Source organism: Lepisosteus oculatus, chromosome 7 (genome assembly GCF_040954835.1).
Source record: "Lepisosteus oculatus isolate fLepOcu1 chromosome 7, fLepOcu1.hap2, whole genome shotgun sequence".
Classification (NCBI taxonomy): domain Eukaryota; kingdom Metazoa; phylum Chordata; class Actinopteri; order Semionotiformes; family Lepisosteidae; genus Lepisosteus; species Lepisosteus oculatus.
In genome coordinates, this window is record NC_090702.1 from 6,252,766 (window position 1) to 6,271,119 (window position 18,354).

Below are 18,354 nucleotides of genomic sequence, written 5' to 3' on the forward strand. Positions count from 1 at the left end.
ACCTGTTACCTTTTGCTGTTTTGCACATTACCCATTGTTGTTTTTTTGCACACTGCCTGTTGTCTCGGTCTTTCTTTTGTTATACAATTGTATTGTTGATGTTTTTTTTCTTTGTACTACTTATGTCCGAGAGCTAGCTAAATAGCATTTTGTTATACCATATACCTGTATATGAGTATAATGACAAACTTGAACTTGATCTGCAAAGCAACTTGGCAGATTTATTCAGCTACCCTTTCTCACTTTATAGTCTGTTCTTTTATTATGCCAGCAACTAAAGGCACATTTTAACAGGAACCCATTGCCTGCTGGACAGATGATACTCACTGCCACTTGCAAGGGACCATACCCTGATTGGTGATTTCTTTCTAAATCAGCTTGCTAGACAAGACTTATCAGGAGATAAGACCGTCTTCCCCCATTGGATTTTATTGACTACACTCCACACTACTTGTGGAGAAATCCATTTTGTCACTGTATGTACAGTATATTTTGCCCTCTCTCCAGGGATGCATTAATGTGACCAGAGATAATCCACAGAAAAAACTTCCACTCCACCAATCAGCATCTTAATCCTCACACACCGCTCTATCCCCGTGCTCACTGACATGCAGTATTTGTTAGGTGGGTTTCTAATTCTTACTTACATGAATATAGATTTAGCCATTTTCATTAGGGATTAAAACTGTCAGAGTCAATGTATCAGAATCTACTGTACCAGGGAATTCTACAGTATGGCAATACTGCACTTGTCTGTATTCACATTCTATACCTTACAGACAACCAGGCACTGTACATTGGGAATCATTGGATTACAATCAGATTAATTTGCCCTTCAAAAAACAAAAATAAGAGGCCACTACCGAGACAACCCAACTGATTTGTTTCCCCCCACTTAACTCAGAAAACCTTTTTATAGACTGTCCCTCAAGTGGCTTCAAAACAAACCAGGTCACTATTTAAGAATCTTAAAGTACTAGACAAACCCCTGGAGGCAGATTAAAATAAAACAGCTGGTGGTTTATCCAGCATTATGAACAGCAGAACCCCCCCCCCCCCTCCACTCCCAATAAGCAATTCACATTTTTCAAACTAAAAACCATGAATAGCTCTGTTGCAAAGGGTTATTCCAGGGAGACCACGCTGAAAACGACTCTTCTATTCAATTCACCATTTCATTTGTTGCAACCATATCATACTGTAATGGGTCAGTATCAGAAAGGAGCTTAAACATCTCCAAAATTTGGCCCACCATTACTAAGAAACTTTTTTGGAAAGCTGTATGGCAGTTTCTCAATCCAAAGAAATAAGTCTATTTAAGAGAAGGCTATGATTTGGAACCCATTTACAAGTTGAAAAATTACCATCATGTAACTATGGTATAATGTCTATAAAACCTTTCATTCCAATCTCAAAAGTCAACTGGTGTATTTAGATGAAGCTAGGAGTGGGTGCAGATATCCTTTAGTTTAATCCGTTAATTACAGTATACCCTACTAAAGAATTTATGCACCATTGGGACTTTCTGCAGCAGACTTAATGTTAACCAACAATGGTACGTGAGAAAGCCTTCCTGTTTATAGATTTTCTTCCCCCACAGCCATGTGTTCGTGCTGTAGCCAAGTGAGACCGCAGCAAAGCTGAGCCTCATCCTTGCTATTAATTAGTGAAGGCTTTGCGTGTCCTCAGAGCACTAACATTAGCTGGTTACGGTCAACAACTGTGCTTGATTCCTTGGGGGTAATCAATGTTTTTCTTGTTCTCTCCCAGATCACTGCAAAACTAGAAAGACTAATACACATGCAATATGGTTTAGTGCATCACTTAATGAGTATGTTATCATAAAATGTGAAGTTATAATTGTTGTTCTTGTGCCTTGGATTTCTGCCATTTTGGTTTCCAAGCTCAGAATTAGTGTTCATTTCTTAAATGTATAGATGTAATGTAAAATGGAGGTCTTGACTTTGGTTCATGTCGTTACCATTCATGGCCTCCTAATATCCCCCATCTATGAATTAGCTTCATCACTGATCTTCTCCCTACTGATAGCTGATCTGTGGTGAGCCTATCAGTGTACTTTTCACATTATCTAGGTGGGGGCTACACATTGGTGGTGGTGAAGGTGAGTCCCCATTACCTGTAAAATACTTTGATTGGAGTGTCCAGAAAAGCATTATATACGATATATCAAATTAATTACAAGTTACTGTAATCACAAGTTTAGAGACAAGGAGTCCTACATCTAAGACACCCAGAAAACCCCAGGGTGCTACTGAGTGTTTGTCTCTTTAATGCCAAGAGGCCAAAGAGAGAAGCCGTCTTCTAATTTAATGCAACTCAATCTACAGGTAAAAGTTTCCATAAACCTGAATGCACCAAAGTAAATGGGAGACTAAGCTTACTGTCCTAAAAATGCATCCCAGGGAAGGCTGTCTTTAACCAAAGTACTCTTTACTCAGGAAACCCAAGATCCCTAAAACCTCTCAAGTAAGGTTTAAATATGGACAGCAGCCCCAATCATTTCTTTTCCCCAGATGATCATGAACTACTGTAGGTACTCCCACCTGGCACAAGTTTCAAGTTCCATCTCTTCTCCTCTTGTGGTCTAAGCCTTTCCTATTTTCCTTTTCTTGATCTCATCTTACATGGTGTGTTTCTGGATGGTTGATTGACTCTTAGTTATGTTTTGCCATAAACAATTCAAGTAAACTTCAAATGCTTTGCAGACTCTGGACTCCCTACATCTCAGCAAACATCACTTCAGTTTTGAAGCCTGAAATGTTGATATTGCTAGGCATTACAAACTTTAATTAGCTTCTTAAACACCTCTATTGTCTCCTACTGTATTTCAGCCTTTAACAATTATATATCAGTTAAAATTGTGTAAACAACCTTTACCAAACTGAATAAAGTCGGTTCAATTGTATCGGTACAATTTGAAGTAAATCAAGTGAATGACTTTTTGAAAAGATCCATTTTTAATATCTCCAAGGGACTGGAGTAGCGACCTCTTCAAAACTATCACCCATTGTGCACAGTCTTGTCTTCTGTAACATTAAGAAGTACTGAATCAGATTTTAGATATTAGATTAATACAGATTTAGATTAAGAGCTAGAAACCGTACATTATTTTTGTAGGAACCAGATTGACTAATGTATGCTAGGGTGTCATTATAAAGAGACACTAGCATGATGTACAGTATGCCATATAGTGTCACTAAATAGTTTTTTGGAATCTCATCTGCCAAACTATTCCCTCAAAACCAGAAAGACATACTGTAGTAGTGACGATCACTGCAAAGAAACAATGACATGCATTGATGTAGTATGAGACTTAGTCACACAAACTATTTTAAAAAACGTTGATTTCCTTCACCATTGCATGTAACCATGCTGTAGAGAGCCTTGGATCTTCTTTATTTCATAGGACTTTGCTAGACACCAAGACAGTTTGGGATATGCTCAGTTTAGTTTTTCAGATCTATATCGCTTAAGTAGTTGAGTTCCCAAAATTTGTCCTTTTTTATTAGTGGTAGGAGGAAAAATTAGGTCTTGGGTTTGATCTAATAGTTCTTTAATTGGCTTTTCCCTTTGGGGAAAATTAGGTAGCACAAAATGAGAAAGGTGGTACAGTGGTACTCTGCTATATCAGTCTCTTCACTTTTGTTTTACAGCTGCAAAGTTTTAGTTCTTCAACCGAGTTTCTACCAGATTTGTCTGAGCTACTGATTCTGCTTTTTCCATTCAACTATTTTATTACTTTTCATAATTGCTCAGGTACTGCCAATTTTCTTACTTTGTATTGTCTGGTTTTAACATTTTAGGGGCATAATTTCAAACAGGTTTGAAACCGAGAGTTAATTCAAATATTCCAGTTTTCCTAGATTACCACACACTGACCCCCAATATACAGTAGACACTTTACACTAAGTAATGCTTATTACAATATATACTGTACCAACTTTCCTTGATTGGTTCAAATGATTGGATCATGGTGATACTGTATCTAAATCTTTCACAGTATTTCTAAAGAGTTAACATGTTTGTTAAAGGATTCTATATTGTTACATTCTGGAATAAAATAAACATTAGTGGTATATCAAAAAAAACAAATGCAATGTCAGTAAGGAGATTTATTAAAAGGATTGAAAAGCAGACATACCAACAAAAAAGATAGAATTCAGTGCTCAAAAGATTCCTGTGCAGAATGTTAGATAAGATCTAAGTGATTTATAACTGAAAAATCAGCACCCTGACCAGGAGGTGCAAGACTTTAATATTGCCCTACCTATAGGGAATAACCCAAAATCTGGTGTAGCCTAGAGGCAGCACATGCCCAGCTAGTGCAGGGAGAGCAATTAGTTGCAATATACAACATGCACCTCATATGAATGCCAGAGCCAATGGGATAAAATAGTGCAGAAAACTGCCATCTAGAAATATGATTGTATAGATTATGTTGCCACCAGATATGGACAGTTGCACAGCAATCTTTTTACTGTGGGAGTAATTATGTATCAGTGTATAGTAACAAAGGAAGTGACTCATCGTGATGAACCATAAACATAAATTGCTCTGGATTAGCTGTATCAATAAAACAGCATCACTGGATTTTAAACACTAAAGTATTCTCCATTAGAAGAGACACCCATAGCTGACAATGACTATAAACCATGACAGCAAACACGCATACAGAATCCAGTGGAAATCTCAAGCCAGAGGGCAACAAAAAATATTAAGTCAGGTATTCAGGCAGGAACAGAATTGAGAAAAGAGTTAAAAGGAAGTTCCTAACTGATCATGCAAGCAGCTTCAGTGCTCACAGGTGACAGTATAAAGAAATAAGGAGAAAGACTGAACATCTCAAAACAGAAAAAGTAATCAAAGAATAAGGTGGAGGTGAAGCAGTAGCAGCCAGAGCTCACTCGCCTGCAAACCAGAACCTGCCTTTTAACGTTTTTTGTGCATCATGAAGGCAGTACATATAGCCTTGCCTTTCCTAGAGTGATCCCAAGGTTCCGATGCTACAATGCCAAGTGAAAGTAAGAGCAAGAGACTCAATTGCAGGGCTTTTTAAGCATCATAAAAGACTCAAAAAAACAGAGCACCATAGTACCTTGTGCACCTCTTTAATACCAAATAAAATAGATTACTCCTGTCCCAGAATGAGCTTTTTGCACCCATCACCAATAATCTCAATTAAATAACCGACATCCAGTATGGCTATTTACAGTAAAACAATTGTGCCCTTGGAAGCAGCCTATCAGTCATACATTCAAGTAATTTGTTCCTTGCCATGTCATTTTCATACATTGTGAATACCGAATTCAAATACATTTAACAGGTGAACTTTTACTCTTGTCCTTAACAGAGTTGGTGGAAAGTTGTTTATTCATTTGTTTTTGCCATGTTGTGTACAAAGGCTCAAGCTTAGGCATTTAAGGTAATACAGCTACCAAGCTTTGACTATTAAGTTAAATTCCGCTTGAGCAGATTGTGGTCTCAGAATGCAAGTTATTCCAAGCCGTGTGTGAGCTTAGCTGGGTTAAATAGACCCATCTGAAATGTACTTGTGATTCATATGCATCCAAGTTTTAATAAATGAATTGAGGGTAAGTGTTGTGTATCATTTGTGCTTAGGCATTACTGAAACAAAAAAATGAGCAGAAGTAAACAGAATAAGTCAAGCACAGATTGTTTGCTTTTGTGATCAGACGTTCACATTTAAAACAAGTGTTGCAAGCGTGCTTGTCACATTTAAAGCCACACTAATGACAGTGAGCATTGTCAATCAAAAGATAACAGAAAGTAAAGAAAGATGTTTTTTTTACTTATTTGGGTGGACAGCAGTGCCTTATTCTGTACAATTCTTTATAAAGTGATGTAGAGCATCCCTAAAACCAGGAAGAACAGACCAAACTCATCACAATGATTGACTAATAAAACTGGCAAACCCATGACAAGATTGGTCCATAAGAAAACTGCACTAGAGATCTCAATGAACACCTTTATTAGTCTGTCATGCTTAATGAAAAGCCATCTTATCTGCCCGAGATGATCAAATATTGCTTTGGCAGCCTGTCTAGGTGTATAGCCACCACTACAGATACCCATTGACCCTTAAGAGTTACTCAAAGGAGCCCTAAAGTGCAGCTATCACAGAGGTTTAATTTTGTTATCGTCTGGGTTCCAGCTCCATTCAAATCAATGAAATATGATAGTCTCAATTACCATCTAAAGGGGTGGCTTGAAACCTAAAGCAAAAAAAAACAATAACCCTTGGCTATACAGATTTCCATCACAATACATGTTTTCTATTTGATGAAGGGCTTGCTCATTAGCTTGTGACAGTCCACATGTTTCTTCAAATTGAAAGGTACTTTATAAAGTATAGCCAGATAGAAACTTTGAAAGCTAGTCTAATCGGCTCACTTCTTACTAATTCCTTGACATCATAATCCTGAAGAGATGCTGGAGCTGTGAGAAGAAATGATAGGCAAAGTACTGTACATTTCCCTTCAAGAAGATCTGTTCTCTACAAGAAAAAAAATGTGAATCACAATTTGGGTTGCTTTGGAATTGTGAAACTACAAATACTAAAAGGTCAGCAATGAAAACTAGTTAAAACATCTATTCTTTTCTTATTTGGTGTTGCAAAGGTTGACATCCCATCTTTTATAAACACAGACATATCAAAATAAGATCTACTGTATCAGCTAATTATGAGTCTGAATATTGCCATACTGTAACACTTGGGAGACAACCATCTACTCTAGAGTAGATTATGTTCAACAGCATGACATACTGTAAGTAACTGGCTAATGGGATGGACCAGTGGCTCTGTGGTTAAGGATCTCCGCCTGTCACTGGAAGCTTGCCGGTTTAAATCCCGCAGCCGGCAGAGGAATCCTACTCCATTGGGCCCCTTAACTGCTGTACAATGGCTGACCCTACACTCTCACCCCCAAGCTTCTCTCCCTCCCTGTCTGTCTCATGGAGAGCAAGCTGAATTTTATAGCCTTCAGATCATATTCAAAGCTACAAACATTCTAAGGTGGAGAATATTTTTTCCTGGGGTTTCTCATGGTGTAGCCACTGCAGTCCAAATGGGACAATGCAGATAGATCATACAGAACAGAAATAAAGATGGAAGTTCTAGAACAGACCACTTCCACGTACACTAGTTACTACCAGTAGAATTCATTACTTAAGCAGGAGATGTTGCAACTATATCAAATGTAGTTCAGATGGGTAGCTGCGTTGGCATACATAGGCTGCAAAGGAACAAGTAATAGGTTTATTCTATGCTAAAAAAAAAGTTTTGGCCATGGAGCCTTCTTCAGGTGTGAGAAGGACAGGGCAGTAAGCAAAGAATGTAGCATAGAAGAACAAAAGCTGGGAGAGAGGAGGAGCGAGAGGCGGGAGCAGGGGACAGAGTGGCTAATCAGGTAGTGTGAAGTCAGGATAGGTGAAGAGAGGTGTGAAATGAAACCTTATGCTTCTTTCTTTATAAATAGCCACCTTACATTTTTATAAAAAATAGTAAATTTCTTATCCCATGGAAAAAACCTAGCTGCTCACTATTTAAACTGTAAATAGCATTAGGTCATACAATGATTTGTAAAAATTACACTTTGTCCCATCCAGAGTGTATCCTACTTTGAGCTCTTTGCTTGCTAGGTTAGGCTCTGGCTTTCACGCAACCCTGTACTGGATCAAGCAATTTAGAAAACAAATGGATTGACCTAGCATTTGTATAATGTATATAATGAGTTGAGATTTCATGAACGAGACCTAATAACATTCTAATGAGTGTAAGAGACCTGCCTTAAGAAGAGGTCAGTTTAATAGGATTAAAATAACCACCTAAGGGCAGCCCTGGACATGAACACAGCTCAATTAATGACAATGCTACTTCTGTTACAGTAAACAAACACATATTGTTTACACCTGCCCATATTAGCTGTAACCTACACTGAGCCCAGTAAATGTGACCTATAACCTCAGTAAAAGACTACAGGCTATTTAAAAAAAAAAAACAGATCCTATTAAATTGGATGAGCTTGCATTAGAACACGTTTCCAATTCAATGTAGAGGCTCTATAAAAGAGAAGACTAGATATGACCTTTTCTTTTTCTGCAATGACTCTTCACTGAGATCAAACCTTTACTTGACTAAGGAACCATAGAACTATAGAATAATGCAGTGTTTATTTAATTGGACCATGAGTTTCAATCCCAACATTATTCTCACAGACTAGATTCATAGCTAGAAATAAATACTTAATGTGCGACTAGTACACTACAGTATATACACATCTGACCAACAGTGACGATCACGGTTAGTTCCCCACCCCCCGATCCTGATCCTAATGACCCATACACCTGTTGGTATTTGTTCCAGTCCAAACCTCAGTTTGTCAATCAAACCCTCCAGTGACTTAGTGTATTAGGTCAAGTAAGATTCATTTGAACTGCTTGTGCTCAGCCCTTAAACATGTAGGAGCTTTAACCATTGTATTTTGCAAGTAAAATAAAACCCCCAATCTTGCGACTCAAAACAAAATGCAAATATTCAATGGAAGCAACTTCTTAGATCAAGCAAGGATTCAATTATCTAATGAAGGTGGAATGGAATGAAAGCCAGCAGGTGTATCACCAGGACCAGGAACCATTGTTCTAAGCTTAGAAAACACATTTATTCCTGAATTTTGGGAGAAGCCAGACATGTCAGCTGGTTTCCATTCCACCCTGGACTCCTATGGACTTGATTTGAATTGTTCACTTCATTTGTCTATTAACAATTTCCAGGTTGTTACTCACTGAGGATTTTAGGTTACCTAAAAAAAAACCCATGGTCTACAGTTACAGTATCTAGGATCAGGAGTGAATATTGGTCCAGTAAGAAACTTAACGGGATCACTATGAATGTTTTTAAAAAATTCAGGAGTCAAAAGAAGTGGTGACTGCGCTATTTGAATGTTACATACATGTGGAGAGGAACCACCAAGTTTACAGAGTATTTAATCAGGCTGGAACAAACATTTACACTCAATTTGATGTAATGATACCTTTAATAGCTCCCCATTTTGCAACACTTGAGGTTTAGCAAAATGCTACTTTTCTGCTCCAACAGATTACAGCAATTTAGAGTGATAAAATTAGAGACTTTTCTGAGGGTTTTGACAATTTTCCATCTTTTAGTGGACCTTTTTGTTCTCTTCACCTTGAAAAATATGGACATGGGGTATCTTTGAGCATTTGACAACTGCACTACAGAACAGAACAATGTTTTTTATTCTTCATGCAGAAATACTATAATTCTATGACAATCTTCAAATGGAATTATAGGAACTTTGTCACATTAACTACTAATCCTACTAGATTAGAATTCTGTGGGTCAACAAATCCTTTTAGATGTATAGTAGGGATTAGAAAGAAACTAATAATGTTAATGTTAAAGGAAGTAACAATTCAGCAATTATATTGGATTGGTAGAATGCATCAGATTAGCTGCTGCAGCACTTGACTGCTCATGCATAGTTTCTTGAGCTGATATGATCTTGTTTTTGACGATTCTGATCAATGGGAATTAAAGACCTCCAGGTGGCTGCACATTGGTGGTGGTGGAGGGGAGTCCCCATTACCTGTTAAGCGCTTTGAGTGGAGTGTCCAGAAAAGCGCTGCAAGTGTAAGCAATTATTAAAAAGCAAGTGTGGATCATTTTTACCCAAAAACGATTCTTTAATAGTTTTTGTAGAATTAGGCAAGTCTGGTGAAGACCTTAGGCAAATTGTTAATGGTCATAATACAAATCTCAATTTTCCATTTTAACTTTCTATTCTGCAAAGCAGTATGAGGGTGGGAATACACAGTATATTGATTATACTTAAGTACAAGTAACTGGCTCATGTCAAAACAACCCTGCAATTTTAAGTCATTCTAGTTTAACTTCCACATCTGCTCTACAACCTCCAGTTCTTTTCACTGAACTTTGTCTTGAAATGCAGTTAATCTCATACAAATGTAAGTTTCATTTACCAATTAATTTCACTTTTACCTCAGCACTTGCGCTTTCACATTTTACAAAAAAAACGTACCAAGCAAGGTATTGAATACCCCACAGCACAACCAACTTGTGACAATAAGTCAAAGTGATAAATGCCATGTTTGTTTTTTCTGAAATTACAGAATATTTCGGTAATGACAGAGAGAAAATGAACACCTGAGGTTTACTTACACTGTAAAATGATACAGGAAGCATTTCAGTCCACTCGGTCGCTCAAGGAAGTTGTAGACATCCCCCTGCATGCTAGTTTTGGTCAGGTAAGGATGGTGGAAGTGCTTGGGAGAGTAGTTCCTGCGGAGCTCACTGGCTGATGAGCGCTGGCTGTCGATCTGGAAGGCTGGGTCCTTTGTGTCTGTCTGCGGGCTAGAGGGAATGCCTGATCCATTATTCACCGCAGGGTCCTGTTCCAGTGAAACAGGAGAGTACCGCATGTCAGCAGGCTCCCTGCTCGTCTCCGGACTCTGAGCATTTCTGGAATGGCCATTGGGGCCCGTCACTTGGGCCGAGAGCTGAGCTCTGGTGCTGCCCGCCTTGTTGGAGCCAACATCATACATGGGGAAACCCTCCCCATCTCCCATGATGCAAGGATTAGGGAAGCCACAGAGTCCTCGTCAGGTAGATTCAGTTCAGAGGAAACCGGGGCCGGTTTCTCACTTTCGCCAACAAGTTGCCTCTGAGAATACAGCAGGAAGAAGTCCTTTTGTAGGACATGGACTCTTCAGAATGTGTCACATGCCAAAAACACACTGTGTTCCTAGAGGAAGAGATGCACAATGATTACAGATCATTAAAAGAACCAAAAGCTGTACATCCTATTATGACCTTTATGGAAGACAATATTGCATTAATACATAATTAGTGAATCTGTGCACAGATCTGACTATACAACTAGTAAATTTCACCTGTCAGCATTATCACCTGCTAGTCAAAGGTTACTTACTCAGTCACAAGACAAATGCTTTTATAAATTGTTCTAATAGCAGAAAACACCAGTGGACGTGTTCAGATTGCTGATGCTCATAACATATTGGAACTGCTTCATTTCAAAAGATGAGTATTCTGCATAGTACTTTGAATTTTTTGATAATTTCCAGTTCATCAGATTAAAAAAAGGGAGCATAACATGTACTGTAGTTTAACAAACCAGAAAATTGATGTGATTTGCACTCACACAATTATCACAAAGGACTTTTGGTGACTGACAGGCCAGCGCCAGCAGAGACCTCAAAAGACAGGCCAAGCTCGAGTTCGCATCACCTCACTTGAGATCACTTCGTGTTAGTGGTTTAGAATTTAAAAATCCACTCACTGCGTGTTCCTCAAATACTGAGTAATTCAAAAATTGTAGTGCAAAAGAACCCACATGGGAGGACCCCAAATTGAGATTATCAAGAGCCCCTTACAGAAATCTGTCTTCCGTGTGTCTAGGATGTTGGGTGGCCAACTGCAATAAAATACTTAGTCCACAAAAGTTGATTTACAGCACAGGATTGTTATAAAGCAAAGATGTCTAAGACAGTACAATAAATCCCAGAGACAATCTCTCTTTCTCCGAACTGCTATACGTGGAGTTGGAGCCTTGTTTTAATTAAACAAGCTCTTAAAGGCCTACATACAGAAATCACAAAGACATCAGTACCTTACTAACAATCACACCTCTCAAACACCTCTCAAACAAAAACCATCATGGATAAACATTTGTTTAATCCAATTTTCTAAAACATACCTGAGGGTAGCTAGTATATATTTTATGGAGTATAGCCTCCTCACAGCTACATGGCACCCTGGTGTTTCAGAGGAAGAGTAACTGGATGTCCACCAGTTACTTCTTAAAGAAACATTCAACCTAAGCTAATGTTTCAGTTACATTCTCTGCTATCTTCCAGCCTCACCAATAAATACTCATACAGTATAAACAGCACTACACACCAGCAAATATATACAGTAGGCTTTTCTTTGTTATTCCCATCTGGATAGTAGACATCTTCTAGTAGCAAATAGACTAATAATTCCTTACACTTACAGTATATACCAGTTTTCTGGACACTCCACTCAAAGCACTTTACAGGTAATAGGGACTTTCCTACACCACCAATGTGTAGCTACCACCTGGATGATGTGATCACAGCCAAAGTGCACCAGTACACTCATCAGCTATCAGTGGGGAGGAGAACAGAGTGATGAAGCCAACTCAGAGATGAGATTAAGAAGCTATGATTCCTAGGGGCCAGGGGGAAATTTGGCCAGGACATTGAGGCAATACCCCTCTTATTTTAGGGAAATGGCAATGGAGAGTCAGGACCTTGGTTTTATATCCCATCCAAAGGATGGCACCTTTTTTACAGTATACTGTAGTATCCCCATCACTATAAAGAAGCATTAGGACCCACATACAGTAGACCACATGGTGATTGCACTTACTGGTCCAACTAACATCTTTTCAACCAGCAACCTTAGCTTTCCCCAAAGGTCTCCCATCCAAATACTGGCCAGACTCACATCTGCTGAGCTTCAGTGGGTGCAAATGGCAAGTTGCAGGGTGATCTAGCTACTGATAATTGTCCAGGATTTCCCCAAATACCATACTGTAAAACAACCAACCAAGTGCTATTGCTTTTGGTGAGGAACACACTTTTCCCAATCACTGGTGAATATCCTGCAGGGGGCTTCACAGCCTGTAACATGCATGACTCAAGTCAGATGTGTAGGAAGACTCCTCCTACACAAAAGTAGAAATGTCCAGTTTGGTATAACAAAAATGGCTCTTCTGAAATTAAAAAAAAAAACTTGAGGGAAATATTCCCCTGCCTTCTACAACCACCTCAATTTCTCAACTGAAACTACAGTACTTCACAAAAAAAAAAAGAAGTTGGCACACAGGTACTGCACCAACTGGGAATATGATAGCCCTGCACTAGCAATCAGCTGGCATGCTTTCCTGGCACCTACGAGCACTGTCCTTTTTGGACTATTTTGTTTCTGGTACTTTCCACAGCCCAGATTCGTGGAACTAGAGACCTGCCTGTTTATTCCTGGTAATTGGTAACACAAAATGTTACATCACAAAAGTTTCTGATGTATGATGGCAAAAATAATTACATTCTTATGCTTTTGATTTTTGAAGATTTGCAAGTATGGGGTATGTTCTCATTCTAGGTAGGGATGGGTATTTGGAGTTTTTCTAGGTTCCTACCATTACCTACCCACAAAAAAAAAAATGGTTCCCAAAAAACCAAATCTTCAGAAATTGTAAAGGGATCCCATCAATAAAACCACTCGCTCTAAATGCTGGTTGTGCTCTAGGTCTTAAACATTGATAGTTGAAGTCTGGGTCTTGTCATTCATCAGATGTGACCAGGATTCCCCAGGTAGAGAGCCTGCAGGGGAATGGTTGGGATTAATCAGGACCTTCTCCATTCCTGGTGACACAAATTGCTGCAACTTTCTGGGACTCTGCAAACTTTGCAACAACTTCAGTGAGACACACCCCCCCAAGTCACTGCAGAGCAATAGGAAGAAAACATGCAATTGACTACTCAAAAATTACTCAACACAAAAGAAACTTGTTAAAAATAAAATGCAAAGCAATCCTTGGCAGCTGTTCTACTCCCTGACAAAGAAGTAGAGATTATAATCCACTAAGAAATGCGTTTTTGATAATCCAGTTCTCACAGCTGAAATGCAACCTAAGAGATACTGCCAAAAAAAAAAAAACAAGGAAATGACAGTCTGGAAAACCTGTAATTTAGGACTTTTTCAGGCATCTACAAATCAAGGCAAATTAAAAACAAAATAGCTAAAGAGGGTAGGGGATGGATGGGAGTTTTGCAACTTCATTAATATAGTACTTGAAATTGGACTACATTTGCTGTACACTGTACAGAACAGGCTCTTCACTTGGAGAAAATAAAAACTGCATTTGTATCTCAGATGTAAAACAGTATTCATCCCAATTTAATGCAATATCAAATTATCAAACTGCTGAAAAATTCCAACTAAGTTTTTACGATTAATAACTTAGAAAACACTTTTATATCTCATAGAAATTGCCTTCCGTTTCTCCCCAACTTATCAGAGGGTCCATTCTGTATTGAATAACCTGGATCAATTGCGATAGTTTTTTTTTTAACATCATTGTTATAAAAGGAGTCAATGGTATAATACAACCCAAGTAATGAAGACAGGAATACTTCATATATGATGTTTGTACTGTACAACAAAGATCAAAGAGACTTAATGGAAGTATTTTTTAGCCTGACAGGATCAGGCCCATTTATGCCTACTGTGATGTGACAATGCTTAAGTGCACAACGAAGCAAAACTCATTCAAATATAAGAACCAGGATGTTAAGTTAAAAAATAAAATAGTTATGAAAGTCCTGGTAATTTTTTCTTGTAGTCCCCGATTTATCAAGATCACCACGAATAATGTTTGGATCAATAAGAGACTTTATCAAAACAAGTGGTCAATCGTCATCCGTTCCAGTGAATTATGTAAAGTGCACAAAGACGACTTTGTAAAGTCTGTCCCCCCCAAACACTACGCAATGGCTCAACAAGACAAATGGCTTGTTTTACTGTACTACTGAAGGCATAAAAGGTAATAGAAACCAGTTTTTCCCTCGCGTGTCTGTCCTGCAACTTGCCCGTTGTGATGACAGCTAACGGCAACACTTTCTTTGATATGTATTCGGTTTCTTCTCCGTATTACACGTGAAGGACACCCTGTAGGCGAGATCAATTTCCAACAGGGATTCCTTGGAAACCGTGCACGATTGTTTTTTTTTTACAATAAAAGTGGCTGTCAAACAATCGAATACAATGCCCCGATTAATCAGCAAGGTTAATAAACACCAACTGAAACAAAGAAAACAGCAGTTTTCCATTAATCCACTGAAGTAAAATAAGACTATTTTTACTTCGCCACAGTTATAGAATCATGTACAATATAATAAGTGGCTGCTATACCATGGCTTTTCGAGCACAAAGTTAAATCAAAACCTTCACATTCCCCAACTTTACCCTGATACAATAGCATTCTTTCAAAAGTTGTCTACAAACAACTTACAGTATGAAAGTATCCGAGAGGGAAAATAATTTTAAAATCTTTATAGCAGTATGTAGACACGGTTTTTGCCTTTAAACGATTGAAACAAAACCAATAACAGAAATACCCATAAACTCATTTGGATATTACTTTTTAATTGAGAGGGTCACATCTACTGTAAGATGTTCCTCGATGGAGATAGTAGTTAAATTTTACTAGCTACAAAATATCAATGGTTACCGATTTCGAGCAAACCGTTGTATTATCGCCAATACATACTGTAGCGTTGCCCAAATGCTTTCTCGTTAAAACAAAGATGAATCGGTTCTAATTTCTTATTTCGTTTATTCGTGCTGCAAAAGAAATAGCGGCATACTGTAGGAGGTCTGAGGACTAAATAACGTTCACCCCATTCATAAGTTGACTTGAAATAACCGTATCATGTCAATATCTTTATCATTTTAAAATCAAACGAGTTTTCATCCCAGGATTTATAGCTCGCAAACAATATGCTTAAAACTAAATCCCCTGTGATGTATTCGATGACGTTATGCGATGGATGGTGAATGCAAGATTAAGATGAGTTAACTGGCAGTGAATGTATTCTCGTCTTTGAATTAATGTAAAATCGTGTGTGCCACAAGAAAAAGCTAACTTTACTAGTTCACGAAATCCTATTAAAGTGGACCGGATTGTAGCTTTATTTCGGTTGATTGTGTTTTTATAGTGAATCATACTGTATATTAAAGTTTTAACAAGGCACAAAACGAAACATGAAAAACGTATACTGTGTACCTGCACACGTACTGTACGGTAATTGCTCCAAAATTACTGTATATCACATCAGTTATCGTATTTTCATAATATATGCATTATATCAACATCTAAGATATACAGTATAAATTATTAGAAAACGGATTTACCTTCGTCCGTGTTTTTAACAAATTCCTGAGGCTGAAAACATGATTTCGCCTACCGCAGGAACAGGACAAGACTAAACTGAGACCGGTAGAAATCATCAGTTCAGGACCGTGGAGAGCGAAACAAAGATCATCCCAGGCAGTCTTCGTTGTATACACATCTCCCTCCCTCTCTTCATGCGGTCTCTTGTGTAATATTTCTATCTTCTAGATCAGCAGCTGCTGATGTTGATAAACGTTAGAGACCGCATGCGGACAGATCTTTTCAGCGCGTTGTGTTCGTACCTGATGCATCGAACTACTGTAGGAAGCTGCACAGCATTTCATTTTAGTGCTTATTGGACATTGCACCCGTTTTGTCTGGTAAAACGCTTCGAAATGCTAACTTTAGGTTATAACTACAGGCAAGTCACTGTGTACCACAGTTTTACAAAGACGAGTACGCAATTCTCACAATAAAACGTAAGTATACCATCACCAGCTTCGAAGTTAGTCACAGGCAGTTTATTTTGGGGGGCGAATTCCCTATTTTGGTTAATTTCCTTTTCTTAACCTGCAATCTTTTCTGATGTGCCCAGCACATTGTAATAGAAAGATTATCTAGCGAGATACTGTAGCTCTCCAGCTCATTTGATAGTAGCTAACTGATGTGAGGATTGTTTGATCTCATGCAACCATTTTCTTATTCCATGGAAGCTTGTTCCACACCCCCCAACAACCTTGTAGTAAAAAGCACCTTCTGTCTTGGGGGTGGGGGTTGCATACAAACTATTTTAAAGCCTCATTTTAGGAGTGACATGTACAGTAACAACTGCTGGACCACCCTTGGAGAAACCCTAGAATCCCAGTTCAGTCCATTGTCATAAATACATACCCCAAATGCTTTACTTATAAGACATTGCACTAAAACCATGTCAATGTACTAATGCATGCTTTACAGAGCACCCCTAAAATCATACTTCTCTTTTGGGTAACATGGACACAACAATTGTACTGTACACTATTCTATGCAAGATCTGTTACTTTGTAATAATTAAACATCTTTTGACTGATCTATACACCAATACTGTACACTGCTTTTTAAACTTCTCATTGTCTAAAAGATGTCAATAATTACTTACATTTATGCAAACTTTTAACCCCAAAGGATCGCAAAGCACGCAAGGGGGATGCTTGGCAGACTATGTTCCATAGCATAGCAGATCAGGTAGATCCGAGAGGAATTATCAGTTGGGAACTTGAGTTGAGTTGAGTTATCCTGGACTTACAAATTTAAAGTGGAATTGAACCACAACTCTGGTGTTAATACTCTTACTTTTTCCCCCCAAACATTGTCTTGAAACTTTGACTACATCAGGGAGCTGAAGTCAACATCTCATCAGAAAAGCAGCGCCCTCCACAACAATGCATCCCATCCACATACTGGGGTACAGCTAATAGGAATTAGGCCCCAAGGAAAGTTCTTACCTATGACCGCAAAACCTCCAGTGGCAACAATGCTCCCTTTGGCACACCCATCTAGGACTGATTTTGTCTTGCATTGATGTACCAAGTCAAGCAAGTCCTTCCCCACCCCCTCCCACCACTAGCAGCTTTTTCAAACTCAGGGCTCACCATTGTACAGTAGCTCAATTCCATTGGGAAATCACTTCCTGCTCTGCACTCTTGCCTATTTTAAATTTAACCAGTTCACCATTCCAGATACTGAATTATCACTCTGACCCTATTGCTTATAGCATGCAAGAGTTTCTTACGAAGAACGCCATCAAGAGCCTTCTAAAAATATTAAGGAAACACACCACATGAATTCATTCTATCCACTGCTGTTGCTGCTTGGATCCTAATTCCATTTAAATTATAGGTGCATCCATAGACTTGCATGCAAAGAGCAAAGTCTTTGCTACACTTCTATGGGCAAGTGCTCCAGTTCAACAGAAATTTAGTTTTTTTGGGGGATATCTTAAGATATTTCTGGAACAATTACTAATCTAAAGAAGACATTGTCCATAAATCTCCAAGGTCTGATCAAATTGTTTTCAGACACTTCAGTAACTAGTACTTCTACTGTTCAAGTTATTAGACAAATCTTCCTTTACTCATCCCAACGTTAATTTCCTCTTTGCTAAACATTTTGGTAAAATTGACAATACTGCAGTTATTTCCTTTTTGCGGTCCAAGAAATAAAGAAATAAGCTGCCTGTTATCTCAGAGACGCACCACAGAAGTTCAAAGGATTGTTCTTTTCCCGTTTCAAAAGTGAAAAACGTAACTTTAGTTTTTTGCCTCTTAAACCTTCTAATATTCTTTTGTTCACAGTC

The 18,354-nt window shown here is 38.4% G+C and overlaps 1 protein-coding gene across 1 annotated transcript in view; it reads right to left on the reverse strand.

Moving 5' to 3' along the window:
* kcnq1.2 (potassium voltage-gated channel, KQT-like subfamily, member 1.2) overlaps window positions 1-16,145 on the reverse strand; it is a 291,253-nt gene extending 275,108 nt beyond the window's left edge. Inside the window, exons 1-2 of the mRNA XM_069192074.1 lie at window positions 16,040-16,145; window positions 10,241-10,823 (exon numbers count right to left, since the gene is read on the reverse strand). Of these exons, the coding sequence (XP_069048175.1) occupies window positions 10,241-10,647 (407 nt within the window). The 5' untranslated portion in view covers window positions 10,648-10,823; window positions 16,040-16,145. The remainder of the gene's footprint in view (window positions 1-10,240; window positions 10,824-16,039) is intronic.
* Between the last annotated feature and the right edge of the window lie 2,209 nt (window positions 16,146-18,354).